This window comes from Primulina eburnea, chromosome 14, assembly GCF_022965805.1.
Source record: "Primulina eburnea isolate SZY01 chromosome 14, ASM2296580v1, whole genome shotgun sequence".
In the NCBI taxonomy this organism is placed as follows: Eukaryota; Viridiplantae; Streptophyta; class Magnoliopsida; order Lamiales; family Gesneriaceae; genus Primulina; species Primulina eburnea.
In genome coordinates this window covers 4,329,055-4,342,787 of record NC_133114.1, presented here as the reverse complement: position 1 = coordinate 4,342,787, position 13,733 = coordinate 4,329,055, and the positions used below count along the sequence as shown (strand labels likewise).

Sequence of the window (13,733 nt, the reverse complement as noted above, 5' to 3'; positions counted from 1 at the left end):
AGAAACGTGTTGTGGGAAAGATGATGTATTCTCTATATCTACAAATGAATCAATAAAAACGTATTTATATACAATTGATAAGAATAAAAGTAAATGAATAAAAGTGGGATAAGTTCTCAATATATTATAACAATATAACATAATTCATCTCTCCTATCTTCCGGAAGCATCCCAAGATGAGATCCTCTACAATCAAGTGCATGGTGCATGACATCACTTGACTTCCCCCCGCAAGCTCATCAGGGGATTTAAATCAATGCAGAAGTTGAGTCGTAACTGATGAAAAGCAACCGAGGATAAAGGTTTAGTTAGAATGTCAGTTGTTTGATCAATCGAGGGCACATGTTGAACATTTAGAGTGTTAGATAGAACCTTCTCTCGTACAAAATATAGATCAAGTTCAATGTGCTTGGATTTGGAGTGAAGCACAGGATTGGCACAGAGAGATATAATACTAAGATTATCACACCATAGGATTGGAGATTTGTGCAGAGGAATGTGCAACTCAGTGAGCAAGGACTTGAGCCATATTAATTCAGAGGTGGCATTTGCTAAGCAGCGATATTCAGCCTCTGTACTGGAGCGTGATACAACGGGCTGTTTCTTAGAGCACCAAGTAATAGGAGAGCGTCCTAGAAACCAGCAGAAGCTCGAGGTAGAGCGACGATCGTCTGGATCATTGGCCCAATCTGCATCACAATAACTCGAGAGAGATAGGTGTGTAGAAGTAGTAAGCTGAAGTCCAAAGTTCATCGTGCCATTTAAGTAACAAGGAATTCGCTTGACTGTCTTCCATTGCAGATGAAGAGGAGCTTGCATGAATTGACACACTTTATTCACACTATAAGAAATATCTGGACGTGTAATGGTCAAATATTGTAGAGCACCCACTGTACTCCGATAAAGTGTGACATTGTCAAAGATATCCCCTTCTCGAGAAGATAGTTTGAGACCAGATACCATTGGAGTTGGAAGAGGTTTGGCATTATCCATTTTGGTTCGAGCAATAAGATCATGAATGTACTTAGTTTGGGACATAACCATGATGTCCTTTGTTGGCCGAGAGACCTCAATGCCCAAAAAATAGGAAAGCTCACCCAAGTGTTTTAAGGAGAATTTGGCATGCAGCCGAGAAATCAGATCTTGAATTTGCGGATTATCAGTTCCTGTTATAATAATGTCATTAACGTAGAAAAGCACATAAATTATGTAAGATGATGCATATCGAATAAACAAAGATGCATCCGCCTTGGATTGAACAAAACCAATGATCTGAAGGACGTTTTTGATGCGATTCTTCAAACACGAAAAGCAAACGCGCCCAAAATCCGAGTCACGCCCTCGATTCGATGGAATAAAGAAACGGTTGTGTTTTCCCGATCTTTGAAACAAGTAATTGATAGGTGTGATAATCGCCTCTAGATCACGCGGTCTAGCAACAATTAATCAACGAGAGAAACAATCGCGTTTCAAGAGAACCTCCAAAGAACCCGCCCTTGGCAACCCTCGTGAAAATCGATCGACAAACGCCACAAAAGATAAATCTTTTGATAAGTTTGATTTGATACAACGCAAAAGTTATAACGAAACTTAAGCTTGTGTTGAGAGAATTCTCAAAGGAATTTTCATAAACTCAATAATGAACAAAAGTTGAATTGTTTACATGGTATTCTAGCTTATATATAGGTAACAAAACCCTAAATATAAAAGATTGCACATTTAAAGATATTAAATCTACTTGCCAAAATAATTAAAACTCTAACCAAAATAATTAAAACTCTAATTTAAGAAAAATATTCTCTCCAATTCGTAAAGGACACGAACCCCGTGTAGGCCTCCGGGTGAGGGTCCGTGTAGGCTCTGTAAATCTCAATCTCGAATGTATGAGACACGGACCCCGTGTACAGGTCCGTGTACACGTCTGTGTAGCCTCGGTCAGCTTCTACTTGATTGTGATGCAACCCGAACCCTTCGAGCCTTGTTTCCAAGCTTTCATTGTTTGGATAAAGGGCAACATTCAACATTTTCAAGCGTCCTCTCGGGATTGGTTCTTGGAACGCATAGTGGCTGGCTAGATTCACATCAGTTTTTGAGTTTGTCAAACCAATCACGTGGTGCTTTTTTGAGGCCATATATGGCTTTATTGAGACGGCACACAAGCGGCAATCCAGATTGAAGACACTCAAACCCAGGAGGCTGCTGCATAAAAATTGTTTCTTGAAAAGGAAGGCATTGTTGACGTCTAATTGTTGTAAAGACCATCTCTTGGATAGAGCAATAGTAAGAACAATCCGAATTGTTGTTGGCTTAATGACATGGCTAAATGTTTCAGTATAGTAAAGCCCAGCTGTTTGAGAGTAGCCTTTATCTACAAGGCGGGCTTTATATCAAGCCACAGAACCATCAGCAAGAGTTTTGACTTTAAAGACCCATTTATAGCCAATAATGGAAGCATCGACAGCGGCAGGAACCAAAGACCATGTCTGATTTTGAATCAAGGCATGGTACTCAGATCGCATGGCTTGATGCCATTCAGAATGAAAGAGTGCGTCATGCAGAGACAGAGGTTCATGAACATTGAGAAGTTGAGTAGCATACACCTTAGGCTTATAAATGCCATCTTTGGACCGAGTAAGAATTGGATGGACATTCACAGGAGATGGTTCAGATGGCTGAGGGATAATAGAAGGAGAGGCAGAAACGTCAAAAGGGGCAGGAGAAGTAGTGTCAGTAGTTGTCGAGGGTGTGAGATGCTGTGGTGAAATTTCTACAGAAGATGGAGGAATGGATGGTAAATTAGCTTGTGGAATGGAAGGGAGAAGTAGAGGAGAACGGGAGTGGCCAATAGGAAAAGAGGGGGGTGATGAAAGGGATGCAAAAGGGAATGAAAGTTCATCAAACTTGACATGCCTTGAGACATAAATGCGGCCATTAGTACTTAAACACTTATATCCCTTATGATGAGGACTATATCCCAATAATGTGCAAGGTTGAGATCTGAACTCAAGTTTATGAGAATTTTATGGTCGAAGCTATGGAAAACAACGACACCCGAATACTCTGAGGAGTGAATAATCAGGAGTAGTCTTGGTGAGACTGGTAAGAGGGACGACCCCATGTGTTGCTGTGGTGAGAAGTCTATTTATGAGATAAACAGTCGTGGCAAAGGCATCATCCCAAAAGCTGAGAGGCATGTGGGCATGAGCAAGAAGGGATAGGCCCATATCAACAATGTGTTAGTGTTTTCTCTCAACGACTCCATTTTGTTCGGAAGTATGGGGGCAAGTACGACGATGTACAATGCCGAAGTGTTGAAAGAAAGAAACAAGAGGTCGAAATTCCCCTCCCCAATCAGTTTGTATGGCTTTAATTTTAGTGTCAAATTGAAGTTCAACTTGAGTTTTGAATTGAATAAAAATACGAAATACCTCAGATTTTGTCTTGAGAAAGAAAATCCACGTAAATCTACTATATGCATCAACAAAACTAATATAGTAGCTATACCCATTGGTGGATGTGGTGTGAGCCGGGCCCCATACATCGGAGTAAATCATTTGTAATGGTTTAATATAGCTTGTATTAGAGGAGTGAAAACTGTAAGCGATGACTTTTTCCAAGTTCACATGAGGAGCAAAAACTGAAATTGTCATTCTTTGAAAGAGAAACATTACAATATTATAAGATTGTCTTTACAGTAGCTAAATTTGGATGTCCTAATCTATTGTGCCAGTGGTTAAGTGTGTAAGATGTTAATGTGGGAAGACCCTGGAGCACTTGATTGGAAGAGAGGTGAACTGAAGAAGGCTGGTCTACGAAGCAAGCTGGTGCAGAGGATGAGAGAGGGACAGATTTTCCAAGAGAGAATCGATAGAGTCCTTCATGCAACATGCCTTTAAGGAGTAGTTTCCCTGTTGTGCGATCCTTCACAGTACAAAAGGTAGGGTGAAATTCAAAGAAAACACTATTGTCTGAAGCAAATTTGCTAACACTAATTAAATTTTTGGTGATAAGAGGGACTCGAAGGAGTCTATTTAAATGAAGAGCACGAGATGATAAAGAAGAAAACAATTGAGAATTTCCAATGTGGGTGATAGGCAAACATGTTCCATCTCGCATATGAATTTTACCTCCACCGCTATACTCAGATCCAAAGGATAAATTGGAGATGTCATTTGTGACATGATGCGAAGTACCAGAATCTGGAAACCACCATTCATCAGGGACTACCTCAGATTGTGTCATGGCCGCAGCAGCTGTAGGATTTTGGTTGAGGAACGGACGAACATGTTGAGCAGCAGCTGTAGGATTTTGATTGAACACAGGCTGGTGTTGTTTGTGAGAAAGGACAAATTTCTTGTCAAACCTGTAGAAACATTTCTCAGCTACATGACCAATGTTGCCACATATTTGACATGAAGGACGATTGTTGGTGTTTCCAGACCAACCCTTTCTACCACCATGATGAGATCGTCCATAACCACGACCTCTTCGATTGAACTGTCCCTGTGAGTGAGAGTAGTTGTGATTCTTTGTTTGAGATGCAGTGGTGTAGTTGACTGTGGGTGGGATTCCTTCAGCATTAATTGTGTATGACTCAATTCAGCCTTCATGGGAGAGTAGTAGAGCTCCCACTTCGGAAGAGGACATCGCTTCAATGCGAGATGTCCCATGTACCACAACAGAGTCGTATTCCATACCTACTCCTCCAAGGAGATAGAGTATCTGATGTCTTCAGACATTAAATGGCCACAAGATGCTAAAGTATCCACAATACTCTTCATCTTGCTAAGGTAATCCTTCATGCTGAGATTTCCCTTCTTCAAAGTCTGCAATTGAAGCTTGTATTGCATTGTGCGAGCTTTGGATCGAGTAGCAAAAAGAGTGGAGATCCTTTTCCAGATTTGAGCTGATGTGTGGCAACCAACCATTTGACCTTAAACTCCTTTGGTCATGGAAGCTAATAGGAAGGAGAAGAGAAGTTGATCTTGTCTATGCCATGAGACATATGCCGGATTCAGTCTTTCCAGATGATCGTCATTGAAAACGATTTTGGGTGGAGCGGAAGACGATTCATCAATGAAAAACTCAAGACCCAGACCAAGAATGCCAACCAAAATTTGAAGATTCCAGAGCAAAAAATTCTCATCATTGAGCTTGACGGAATTAATCTGATTTGCTGGGTATATCGTTAAAGGGTTGGTGGAAGGATTAGTGAACATGGCAAAGCTTGACATAAGGTTTGAAGAGGCTTTCACCATTAGCTCTGATACCGAATTAGGAAATGAAGAAGATAACAATACTGAAGAAACGTGTCGTGGGAAAGATGATGTATTCTCTATATCCACAAATGAATCAATACAAACGTATTTATATACAATTGATAAGAATAACAATATAACAGAATTCATCTCTCCTATCTTCGAGAAGCATCTCAAAATGAGATCCTCTACAATCAAGTGCATGGTGCATGACATCACTTGACTGAGCGGACATATGTATCACAAAATTGACCAAATGGTCTCTTAAAAATTGTTTTGATATAAGTTTATGTTATGATGTTATAGTTTGTTAGCTATATTTATCCATCCTAACATCTTTTTCTTTGCCGGAATAAGATGATACGGGTGAGTCGGTAAAATTAGTGGTTAAAATTTATCCTTTACTCAATTTAATTATATATATTAATTCAAATTTGCATGACTATATATTTTTTAGAAGGTTCTATTGTGTGTGGCGATTTACCTTAATTTCCTATGTTTCTATAATTACTATATTTTAGAAAAGAAACAATTTTTTTTTTTAAATTCTAATTTCAGTATAGTCAGAAATTTCATTTACGTTGAAGAAAATACAACAGTGGAAATTTTGAATACGGGGATATGATTGATTCATACTTTTATTCGATAATTATAATTATTATTAAATTACTTATATATTTACGTGGACAGCAATTATTTAGATCTTGAAAATAAATTAGAATAATAATTATATTGAGAAATGTAAAAAATTAACACCACTTTTGTGACGAGTTTCTTATAAGTCTCTTGTGAGACGGTCTCACGAATCTTTATCTGTGAGACGAGTCAACTCTATCGATATTCACAACAAAAAGTAATATTTTTCATAGATGATCCAAATAAGAGATCCGTCTCACAAAATACGACCCACGAGACCGTCTCACATAAATTTTTATCCACACCAAATCTATAAAAAAATATTTTTTTTTCAAAATTATTATATTTCACTTTAAATACGAAGTCAAATCTATCTTTTTATAAATATAGATAAAAACTAGAGAGGTCAATGGGGCGGGTATGAGGTGGATTTGGCTAAACCCAAGACCCTCCCTATGAAAAAAACTTTAACCCATTACCCACCCTACCCCGGTTAAATATTCTTCGGATCCACCCGACCTCGAATACGAAACGGGGTCGGGTAGACCCGTGAGACCCGAATTTTTTTAAAATAAAAAAGTAATATTTCTTCTCACATGACTAAATTATGAAACAGACAAGCCTCTAAATACAAAATTGTGGAAAATTAATTCATGTTTTCAACCACATTTAATAATAACAAACAAAGTATTTTCACAATATAAAAAATTACATAAAAAAGAGTTACTAGCTCTCCAAAAAAATCTTGACATCCCCAAAAATAAATTATAACATAATTTAAACAGATCAATATAAAATCAGCGAGTAGGCAATATTTAAGTCTAATAAGATGAGGACCAACTATTCTTCCATTATTATTAAAAGCATATTCAAATGCAACAGTTGACATAAGAATAGCTAAAATCGTTATGGTCAAGGTGATCTACTAAAAAAATAAAAATTAATAAAACTAAAACCCTAAAATATTTATATCTACATATATGGGGCGAGTATGTAGCGGATATTATAGAACCCATGACCCGCCCTATATCCAGACGGGTCTGAAAAATTAGACACGAGACCCATCTCATGACCCATTTAGTATACTCAAATTCACCCCATACACACGGATCCATTGTGGATCTGAGTAAAAACCGGACCTATTGATATCGCTAATAAAAATTTAATAGGAGAAACGAAATGATTATTATTAATTTTTTGTTTTTGAAAGTGGCCACGTAGACATGTGTGTGTGTGTGTGAGAAAATGAGGCAGTGCGAGGTCCTTTACCAACTTTATTCCATCAATGCCATTGATTATATCAAATATATATCATGGACCGACGAATTCGCTATTTCAATAGCTTCATTGTTGCGTCCTATTTTCGATCATCACGCACCATAAATTCTCTAAAGATTTGCATTTGCCAGAACAGACCGCTTTCAAACCCGACGAAGGTACGGAATGCACTTAATTTGAGTGATTTTTGCTTGAAGATCTTGCTTGGAAATTCAGATCTTTTTGTTCTGAATCCATGCTGTTTTATTTGGTTAAAGTTTCAGACAAAATGATTGAGAATCATATTTGGATACCCTGATTTTTGAAATCTGGAATCGGATTGAAGGATGTCCATTCGTTATGTGTTTTTTGGATTGATATATGATTTGTAGAGAGGTTGGAATTTGGTTTTGTTTTTTTGTTTTTTGGTTTTAAATTGTTGTTGAGCAGCAGGGGTAAAAATGGGGAGTCTGCGTGCAATTTGGCAGCATCCGGACGATTTATATCCGTTGGTGAAGCTGAAGTTGGCGGCTAGGAATGCGGAGAAGCAGATTCCGTCGGAGCCGCACTGGGGATTTTGCTACTCTATGCTTCACAAAGTTTCGAGGAGTTTTGCTCTCGTTATTCAGCAGCTAGATACCGATCTTCGTGATGCAGTAAGTTTAGTTGATTTATCTTTTCCTGTTGCGTTATTTTGGTTGAAATTTTGCCAGGTGTTGATATCGTTGTGGATTTTTTGTTGAGAAGGCTCTGTTAAGTTTTTAGTCTTAGCATTATATTTTTGTGTGAATGCCTTGAAAACAAAATTTTCCAAAAGTTAGACTAGAATAGCCTGTCCAACAATAATGTAAGCCGAGACCTGTAAAAATATGAATGAAATTAATATCCGAGGAGGATACGATGCTTGGGGGATTGTGGGCAAAAAAGAACCCAAATCATTGCCAAAACCAACTTCATCAAATTTTAAGTTATAGTCAATCAATTTTCGATTTTAAAAGGAATTGAGCTAACTTGTGATGTCTTGATTAGGATTTTTTTTTTATAATAGGCTGTCACTGAACTATGGTCAGATGCTAATACCAGGTAGAACTGTAGAAGCATCTAAAGATTTGGTTCTTGATTAACACTAACAAGTTGGTAACAAAAATTACAACTAGATTAAATGAATTGTGATCATAACGAAAGGGCTAATATTTTGGTTTTGTTTTATTCTCTAGTTATTTTTGAAGTCAATTGGCTAATCAAGCAAATAACATGGAATTTTGCAGATATGCATCTTCTATTTGGTTCTCCGAGCTCTTGATACTGTTGGTAAGATTTCTATTGGGTAGCGTATTTTTTTTACAGTTTTCGTTCTAATGCTGGTAAAATATTTCATTTTAAATTTTCGATTCCCAAATAACCACCTTAATGATTAATTTGATTAATATGACAGAGGATGATACGAGCATAGCAACAGAGGTTAAAGTACCAATTTTGATGTCTTTTCACCGTCACATATACGACCGTGAATGGCATTTTTCATGTGAGTTTTCGAGTTCTGGCATTTGATCTACTTCATGTTATTACTATCAAGGGCTCTTATTTCATTCCTTTAAGGACAGTGTTTGGGATCATCTTAATTTGTACCTTCTCTTTGTTGTTAATATGTATATGCTATAGTTAAGTCTGACGAGGCTTCACTTTCTTGTCGGTCACTTTGACAAACGTTGTTATAGCTGCTGGTCCTGAAGTAATGAAGGAAATAAAAACTTGATATACTTGCATTCACCAACTATCCTTCTTAAAGTAAACCGTATGCTGTTAAAAGAATGAGCATTTGGTCTGAATATAGTTGTTACAACTTAGAGCACCTGCTAAGACATTTTGGTCATAATTCTTGACATTGTAAACTAACGCAGACTTGGATTTTTTCTACGGACACATTACCTGCTTTGATTGGTAAATGGGACACCTATAATTCCTTTTGTTTACCGTAGATTTTTTTCTGTTATCATTATGTTAAAGTCGAATGAGATACCATCATCCTTGTACCAATCTCCCACTTTATGACTACAATAGTTCGGTCTTTTATTGTAATCTTCATCAAAATGACAATAGAAGCATTTATCAAACATTGAGTGTCCTAGTCACGACAAAGTAGAGAAAGATATATGATCAAAATTAATGGGGCAGGAGTGAGCAGTATTCTTTCTAGCTGCTGCTATAGTAGTACGAAGCATCAGATTGCTCAAAAAGTATTATATAAATTCCCACCATTTTCAAATTACTCGTGCAAGAGTTGGTTACTCTTCAAATGATGCCGAATCTCATTTTTGAGATAGACACTCTATTTCCGCTGACTGCTTTGGTCACCTTCATTATTTCGAACATGAGGGACATCCTGATGAATTCTTCTCTGTTATCTAAACTCCACTGGATTCATTAAATTTCTAAGCCATCCTTGTATGTCCTCTCAGGTGGGACTAAGGACTACAAAGTTCTCATGGATGAGTTCCATCATCTAACGACGGCCTTCCTGGAGCTTGGAAGCAGGTAAACCTCTTCACTGACATCATTGCTCATGTAGCAGTATGTCTATTTTTTCTTGAAATGTGTGTACAATTTATTTGGCATTCAATGAATTGAACTAGGAAACTAAATTTATGTTAATACTATATGCTTTTTCCAAACAATATTTCTACTAGTGGACGAGATTGAGTAGAGCATTACATTTGAACTAGATTGTGGAGAGAGAACCTGGAAGCAAAATAATTAAAATTAGCCAGGAAATTGGACTCTGCACACTAGTTGTAGAGATTGGAAATAATCTGAATTCTGCTGGTGATGGTCGATTTTTTTCAATTCCACAATCTCCTCATAAAATCATGCTTCATTTCTTATGTGATGCCACACTTCTGATTGTTGATGCTTGGCATTGTTAACTTGAATTGTTTTGGTTCACAACTAGTTCAATGTGTAAAATGATGCTTTTTGTGAATGAAAAGTTTTATTCTCTTTTGCAGTTATCAAGAGGCTATTGAGGATATTACCTTGAGAATGGGTGCAGGAATGGCAAAATTTATATGCAAAGAGGTAGCTATTCACACTCGTGTTGGTTGTATTAGTGCTTTGTAATTTTGGGTTACTTGTCGTTTGGCCAAGTCTTCAATAGAATCTAGAATATACTAATATTATCTTTGCTTGTCTCTGTACTCGACTACTTTTTCAAAACTGTTACTCATCAACAAAGAAGTGATGTCATGGAACCTAGCATGTCACTTAAAAGCTTTGCTCGTGTATGTGATTGACAATGTTTTCTAATCTGTTATTCATCAGGAAGTACAGATGTCAGCTTATGGATTCTAGATCTCTTAGCAACAGTACTATCTACTTATTACCTTTCGTTTTGCCATTGGCGAAATAATAAATATGAAATATCCTGGAGTCCTATGCGTGGAACGACAAGCATCAAATTGAGTTCATAACAATTTTTCACTCTTCCCAGGTAGAAACAGTAGATGATTATGATGAATATTGTCACTATGTGGCTGGACTAGTTGGATTAGGATTGTCAAAGCTTTTCCATGCTTCAGGAAAAGAAGATCTTGCTTCAGATGCGCTCTCGAACTCAATGGGTTTATTTCTTCAGGTAATGTTAGCAAAATCAATGTTTTACTTTTCTCTCCCATTCGATACTCATGATACTTGCCTTGTTTCTTTGCGGTAAGTACAGAAAACAAATATTATCAGGGATTATCTGGAGGATATCAATGAGATTCCCAAATCAAGAATGTTTTGGCCTCGCCAAATTTGGAATAAATATGTTAACAAACTCGAGGTACTTTTTTCCTTGCTTCATGCCTTCCTTATCTCAATACTGTAATTCATTTCAGAAGTTAAGTTGCTTCACAGTTGTGGATTTAATTGTAACCCAATAAAATCAAATTCAGTATCTGCTGTTTGGATTTCTTTCAGGATTTAAAATATGAAGACAATTCAGTTAAGGCAGTGCAGTGCCTGAATGACATGGTCACAAATGCTTTATCACATGTTGAAGACTGCCTGAAGTACATGTCTGCTTTGCGGGATCCAGCAATCTTTCGATTTTGTTCAATTCCACAGGTACACATGTTAATGCATCGTTTTAAATATTTTCTCAAATAAACCATAGTTCTGTTGTCTAGAACATTAAAAAATATTACTTCCTGTGAATAACTTGCATGGCTAATGTCATCCCAACATCCATGAGTGGTTCTGGCTTGCATTCAAATTTATATTGTAAAATCTCAGAAGGTACATTTGATTTGGCTTTATTAATATCCACAGGTAATGGCAATAGGGACTCTAGCTTTGTGCTACAACAACATTCAAGTATTCAGAGGTGTTGTGAAAATGAGACGTGGTCAGTTGATTTCTCTCAATCTGATCTTCTTTCACGGACAAGATGGTTTGTGTTTATTTCTTCTTTCCATTCTTGTCTGCGTAACGCAGTCATGAGATTGAGAAACTGAGTTTGTTGCAAGTGGAGGTACATATGTAATATGCAAAGTGGCAAAATCAATTATTTGGTCACGAAAACATCAATCTGTACCTGAAAATGATTTGTGTTGGCCTGCGATTATACTAATGACCAGTCTTTTCACTCCTGCTTTTGCTTCTCAATGTTCTTGACCTTGAAAATAGCTCACAAGCTGAAAAGCTTCCTAAACTATCGACCGTTTTGTCAGTAACCAGCCACACAGAATTTAACTTTAAGTGCAATATGTGAATTTATGCTATATCCAAATGTGGCTGTTTCTGACGAAATAACTTGACCAAAGTTCAGGTTGCATTTGGCTTTACTTTATATTTCTGCCAGCTTCTTGAAATGATGTGCTGTTTTCATTTAATTCTGTTTTTAATCTACAAAAGATACCATGTTTTTTGTTTTCCTGTTCTTGCCTAGGTCTTACTGCCAAAGTTATTGACCGAACTAAGGCCATGCCGGATGTGTATGGAGCCTTTTATGATTTCTCTCGTATGCTAAAATTTAAGGTAAGAAACTTCATCTATACGAGTATAACACTCCTGATTATAGAGTCATGCAACAGGTTTCATGGCAAAAGTTTAAGCATAATTTACTGTAAACTGGCATCAATTAATTTACCTACAAATATTTCTGCATCAAATTGAGTAGATCAAGGTTTTGAAACATTCAAAATTTCATCAGCAAGTTTCTGTTTCAGATTTTTATGTTCATAGTTAATCTGTCATATTCTATAAGCTTTTCATGCACAGTTTACACTTTGGAATTTTTGTTCGAAATGTGTACACATAATAGACAACTATAAAAGTCTTGAAATTAAAATTATTTAATGACGCTGTCGAATGTTGACTTTTTTCCCTTTGCCTGCGTTATCGTTTCCCTTCATACATCACAAATGGGCTGTTTTCTGAAACTTCTAGATGGATGACAATGATCCTAATGCTAGAAAGACAAAAGACAGCTTAGAAGTGATCTTGAAAATATGCATGGATTCGGGAACCATAAACAAAAGGTTGTTTAGCTTTTTAGTTTTTTTCTTCCAGAATTTTATTGTTGACTTGAGATAATGCTTCTTGTTTTTTCACCAGGAAATCTTATGTGATCCAGAGCAAGCCCCAATATAATACTGCTACGGTTAGCTTCAAATTCCTTTTCTTCTGTTTCAATCGAAACAGACTCCTCCCATCTCATAAATTTCTAGTCATGATTATTTCTTGCAGTTTGTTATCATCTTTATCGCACTGGCCATTCTTGTATCATACTTATCTGCAACTCGATCCACTGCTGTCTGTAAGTGTTTCCATCCAAGATATAGTAGTTTTTAGTCATTGCAATAGAACATGGTTTCCAATTCCCATGGCGTTCTTCATAAAATGCAGGAATCTCTTGTTATAAATAAGTAGCTGTAGAAAGAAACTTATCCCTGTTGTCCTGAAGACCAGGATGATGTTTCAAGTTCATCCCTTGTGCTAACTTAGCGAGTCGCTGAAGTTTTCTGCTGTGTTTTGCTTTCTGGTATGTATGTTAACATAAGCCGAGAAAGCTATTAAATATGTTTGCTATAAACCCAAATGATGAGAATTATGTTATCTTGTATTTAGTGTTTCGTTTTGTCATCTCAAGCAATTTTCATGTCCATGTATCATTATATTTTTTTTTTGAGGATAACGACTGAATGAGTTGTTAAATGAAATGACTTTAGTCTTTATTTTGATAAATCTGACGATTAAACTTATATTAAAACTAAACACAGCTCCTCAAAAATAATATCAATCGAAAAAAGTTGTTTATTCTCCAGTTGCCGAGCATATGTACTTCTTCTCCTTCATTTGCGATTTCGACTTGTGAATGTTTTTCTAAAATTTTTTTGGTGGCAAATTAACTAGTCTAGACAGCTAAGAGCTTGGCTTTTGATAGCATACTTCATGCATTTTTTTGTCTTCTTTTTTTGGGAGCAACTTAGGCCATGTGTTCGTGTAAATCATGTACGCGTGAAATTGTGGTAAAACATGCTTTTGTCAAAGAACTAGTGGCAATAAAAAAATTGGAAGTGCAGATGTTTCGATTAATCCTCG

The 13,733-nt window shown here is 36.7% G+C and overlaps 2 protein-coding genes across 3 annotated transcripts; one reads left to right on the top strand and one right to left on the bottom strand.

Annotated features, from left to right (window-relative positions):
- Positions 1-2,387: 2,387 nt before the first annotated feature.
- Positions 2,388-4,928, bottom strand: LOC140811107 (uncharacterized). The gene is made up of 3 exons (XM_073168982.1): positions 4,775-4,928; positions 3,728-4,571; positions 2,388-2,910 (listed from the first exon to the last, which is right to left on the bottom strand). Exons 1-3 carry the CDS (start codon positions 4,926-4,928, stop codon positions 2,388-2,390), a joined length of 1,521 nt encoding a protein of 506 aa, XP_073025083.1.
- A 2,212-nt stretch (positions 4,929-7,140) lies between these two features.
- LOC140812438 (squalene synthase-like) lies at positions 7,141-13,376 on the top strand. Of its 2 annotated transcripts, none has more exons than XM_073170702.1 (15): positions 7,141-7,330; positions 7,602-7,807; positions 8,420-8,462; positions 8,587-8,676; positions 9,611-9,686; positions 10,157-10,226; positions 10,639-10,782; positions 10,867-10,971; positions 11,109-11,255; positions 11,460-11,535; positions 12,079-12,167; positions 12,579-12,670; positions 12,747-12,792; positions 12,879-12,948; positions 13,038-13,376. In XM_073170702.1, coding segments are annotated over exons 2-15 (1,245 nt in total). In that variant the 5' UTR covers positions 7,141-7,330; positions 7,602-7,612; the 3' UTR covers positions 13,040-13,376. The 2 variants fall into 2 exon arrangements, with proteins under 2 accessions (XP_073026803.1, XP_073026804.1); XM_073170703.1 differs by having other exon boundaries at positions 7,182-7,330; positions 7,605-7,807.
- The last annotated feature ends 357 nt before the right edge of the window (positions 13,377-13,733 follow it).

What these genes read in the sequence shown, in the direction of transcription:
- LOC140812438 (XM_073170702.1), top strand. Translation starts at nt 7,613, where the DNA reads ATGGGGAGTCTGCGTGCAATTTGGCAGCATCCGGACGATTTATATCCG. An exon ending in CCGTGAATGGCATTTTTCAT is followed by an intron (nt 8,677 to 9,610) that starts GTGAGTTTTCGA and finishes ATGTCCTCTCAG; the next exon opens with GTGGGACTAAGGACTACAAA. An exon ending in TCGGGAACCATAAACAAAAG is followed by an intron (nt 12,671 to 12,746) that starts GTTGTTTAGCTT and finishes TTTTTTCACCAG; the next exon opens with GAAATCTTATGTGATCCAGA.
- LOC140811107 (XM_073168982.1), bottom strand. Translation starts at nt 4,928, where the DNA reads ATGGTTGGTTGCCACACATCAGCTCAAATCTGGAAAAGGATCTCCACT. An exon ending in TTACCTTAGCAAGATGAAGA is followed by an intron (nt 4,572 to 4,774) that starts GTATTGTGGATA and finishes TTAATGCTGAAG; the next exon opens with GAATCCCACCCACAGTCAAC. An exon ending in TCTTACACACTTAACCACTG is followed by an intron (nt 2,911 to 3,727) that starts GCACAATAGATT and finishes TTATGTCTCAAG; the next exon opens with GCATGTCAAGTTTGATGAAC.